The sequence below is a fragment of the Mauremys mutica genome, chromosome 13 (assembly GCF_020497125.1).
Source record: "Mauremys mutica isolate MM-2020 ecotype Southern chromosome 13, ASM2049712v1, whole genome shotgun sequence".
In the NCBI taxonomy this organism is placed as follows: domain Eukaryota; kingdom Metazoa; phylum Chordata; order Testudines; family Geoemydidae; genus Mauremys; species Mauremys mutica.
Genome location: NC_059084.1, coordinates 42,013,043 through 42,016,106, shown reverse-complemented (window position 1 = coordinate 42,016,106; position 3,064 = coordinate 42,013,043). Strand labels below are relative to the sequence as shown.

General features: G+C 40.4%; 1 protein-coding gene across 1 annotated transcript; it reads right to left on the bottom strand.

The window, feature by feature from the left end:
• Nucleotides 1–1,098: 1,098 nt before the first annotated feature.
• LOC123347365 (olfactory receptor 6F1-like) lies at nucleotides 1,099–2,061 on the bottom strand. The gene has a single exon (XM_044984779.1). The coding sequence runs from the start codon at nucleotides 2,059–2,061 to the stop codon at nucleotides 1,099–1,101; it is 963 nt and encodes a 320-aa protein (XP_044840714.1).
• Nucleotides 2,062–3,064: the final 1,003 nt, after the last annotated feature.

Below are 3,064 nucleotides of genomic sequence, written 5' to 3'. Positions count from 1 at the left end.
TTGGATGCAAGTTATCAGGACCTGCTGATTAAAAATGTCTAACTTTAGTAGCTGCTGTTTAACATCCTTCTGAAATACTAGTGGAAGAGAAAGAGTTTTATCATGGCAATACGAAAAGACTATATAATGTGTTTTCCCCAAACAGAGAACAGAAATATTTATTGAACACTTTTGCACTTTCTGCATTATTTATTATAATTATAGCTTTTCTATCTAGAAAGAGACAATATCTTTTTGTTCCTTATAATTAACAAACAAACAAGCAAACAAACAAACAACTAGTATTGTCCTAAACTCAACTGACCAAAGATTTCTCATTGTGTCCCTTATCTTCCCACATTAATTTTATACAATTCCTTACTTCTGATATATACCCATTGCTATCAACTTCCCCTTTCTTTTGTTTGTTATATATTATTTTTACTTTTTACTCTTTATAACTCCCTTCACTTCACCTGTAAAACAGGTCAGTTTTGAACTGGTATGGCTTTCTTCCTTGCAGTTCCATGACATCATTTAAGTTCTCATTACTGAAAAACAAGGTTTATACTGTAAACATAAGAAGGGGAGCTCGAGTGTGAAAGATGGAATTTAAAGCATCTAAGAAAGTTAGAAACCTAACTTCTATTGAAATTCAGTAAGTTTGGGGCAATTAATTCACATGGACTGCTTTGAAAATGGCAGCTTGATCTAGATCTAACAACCAATGAGAGTTGGGAACCTAATTCCTTTGGGCATAATTTAATTAACAATGGGAGCACACGCAGAGATCCTGCTAAGTGACACTGAAACCTAGCATCTTGGAATCTTCAGCATAAAACAAGTTGCCTCCTCCCACTTGAGCTCATCTGTGAGTGAATAGCCGGTTGTTATAGTAATTCAGGAAAGCTGTAAAACAAAGACACAGTGACGTACACTATAAGGAATTGTTACATTTGGGTTTGAGATATGATGCAGGTGTCCACCTTAAATTGAAAGAGAAAAAGAGTGGACTGTCCTTTGAAAATCAATAACTTAATCCTTTTGCCTCATATTCAATTATATCAATGACCTTCAGACATTTTATTTAAATGTTTGGTCCTTTGGATTACAATTCTTCTAAATCCATGGTGTTTCAAAACCACTTAGCATCCTTCTTAATGCCTTTCCCATTGCTTCCTTCACCTCTTTGTTTCTTAGAGTGTAAATGAAAGGGTTTAGTAGTGGGGTTACAACAGTGTTAAAGATGTTGATTGTTTTGTTCAAATCCAATGAGTTCTGTGCAGAAGGCTTGACATACAGAAAAATGGTGGAGCCGTACCAGATAGTCACAACGGTGAGGTGGGCAGAGCAAGTGGAAAAGGCCTTTTGCCGGCCTTGAGATGAGGGGATTCTCAAGATGGTGGAGATGATGTGAATGTAGGAGACCAGGGTTATCACGCATGAGATCACAACAACAATGATTGAGACAATGAACGTTGCAAGCTCAACGAAGCGTGTGTCTGTGCAGGAGAGTGCTGTCAAAGCATCAATGTCACAAAGGAAATGATTGATGACTTTAGGGCCACAGAAGGACAATCTGGATATTAGAGTTGCCAGCACAGAGATAGCCAGGAACCCACACAGCCAAGAGAGGAGGGCCAGATGAACAGAGAAAGTTCTGTTCATGAGGGAGCTGTAGTGCAATGGGTGGCATATGGCCAGATAGCGGTCATAGGCCATGACGGCCAGGAGGAAACATTCTGTGGAGCCCATAGAGAGGAGAAAAAACAATTGCAGGAGGCAGACAGTGAATGAAATGGTTTGGCTTGTGCCCAGCATGATGCCAATGGCCTTGGGGACACATGCTGTGGTGTACCAAATCTCCAGGAAGGAGAGATTGCAGAGGAAGAAATACATGGGAGTGTGCAGGCATGGGTGGATCCTCACTAGGGCTATGATGGACATATTCCCAATGATGGTTAGGAAGTACATAACTGAAAACACCACAATAAGGAACATCTGAAAATACCAAGTACCAGGAAAGCCCAGGAGGATGAACTCCTGCATGCTGGTTTGGTTTCTTATTTCTGTCCCAGCCATGATGTCCATCTGTAAAGACATGAGAAATCATAAGACATTTAAACATGTTGAACACATGTTTGGATGTGCTAAAGTGCAGACCCAGAAATCTAGGACTAAAACTAGTAGAAGATAAGGGAAAATGGGTGCTACTGAACATCGTTCTTCCTTGTGCAACTTTCCACCTCCACAATAGAGATGAGAGCTCCACTTAACAGTCCTCTAAGGCCCATGAGGATGCAGTGGGTGGCTGACAATATAGTATATTTTCTGTCTTGATGATTTAGCCCCTCCACCCCTCTCCACTCACCCCTGAGAAAGCCTCAGGATTTGGTGCATTCTCTTCATGCCTCACCTTGACAACAATTTTGCTCTCTGCTCAGGTCAGAGTAGGCATTTTTTTTCACAAGTCCCATTGAAATTTCTAGGATTTCTACTCCTAAGTCACGTACACTCTTCTGACTTTCAGTGGGTCTTACATCACTTAGGCCTAGAGCTTGTCTTTTTTTTTTTTTACAAAACTGTTTCCCATTTGAAAATTCCAATTTGTTAAAACTGAAATATTTACATAAGAACATAAGAATGGCCAGACTCAGTCAGACCAAAGATCAATGTAGCCCAGTATCCTGTCTTTCGAAGGTGGCCAATGCCAGGTGCCCCGGGGGGATGAATAGGCAACCACCAAGTGATCCATCCTCTGCTGCCCACACCCAGCCTCTCGCAACCAGAAGCTAGGGACACCATCCCTGCCCTTCTTGGCTCATACTAATTGATGGGCCTATCCTCCATGAATTTATCTAGTTCTTTTTTTAACCCTGTTATAGCGTTGGCTTTCGCAACATTCTCTGGCAAGCATATCAAGGAAACATATCAGGTTTAGCTGAAAATTTCATCAGGATGGTTTCTCAGTTCCAGCATAGAATTTCTGATCAAAATGAAAACCTGAAAAAGAAATTAGCTCTCTAGCCTAGTGGTTAGGGATGTAGATGTTATATTGTTTGGGATGTAGATGTTATATTATCTG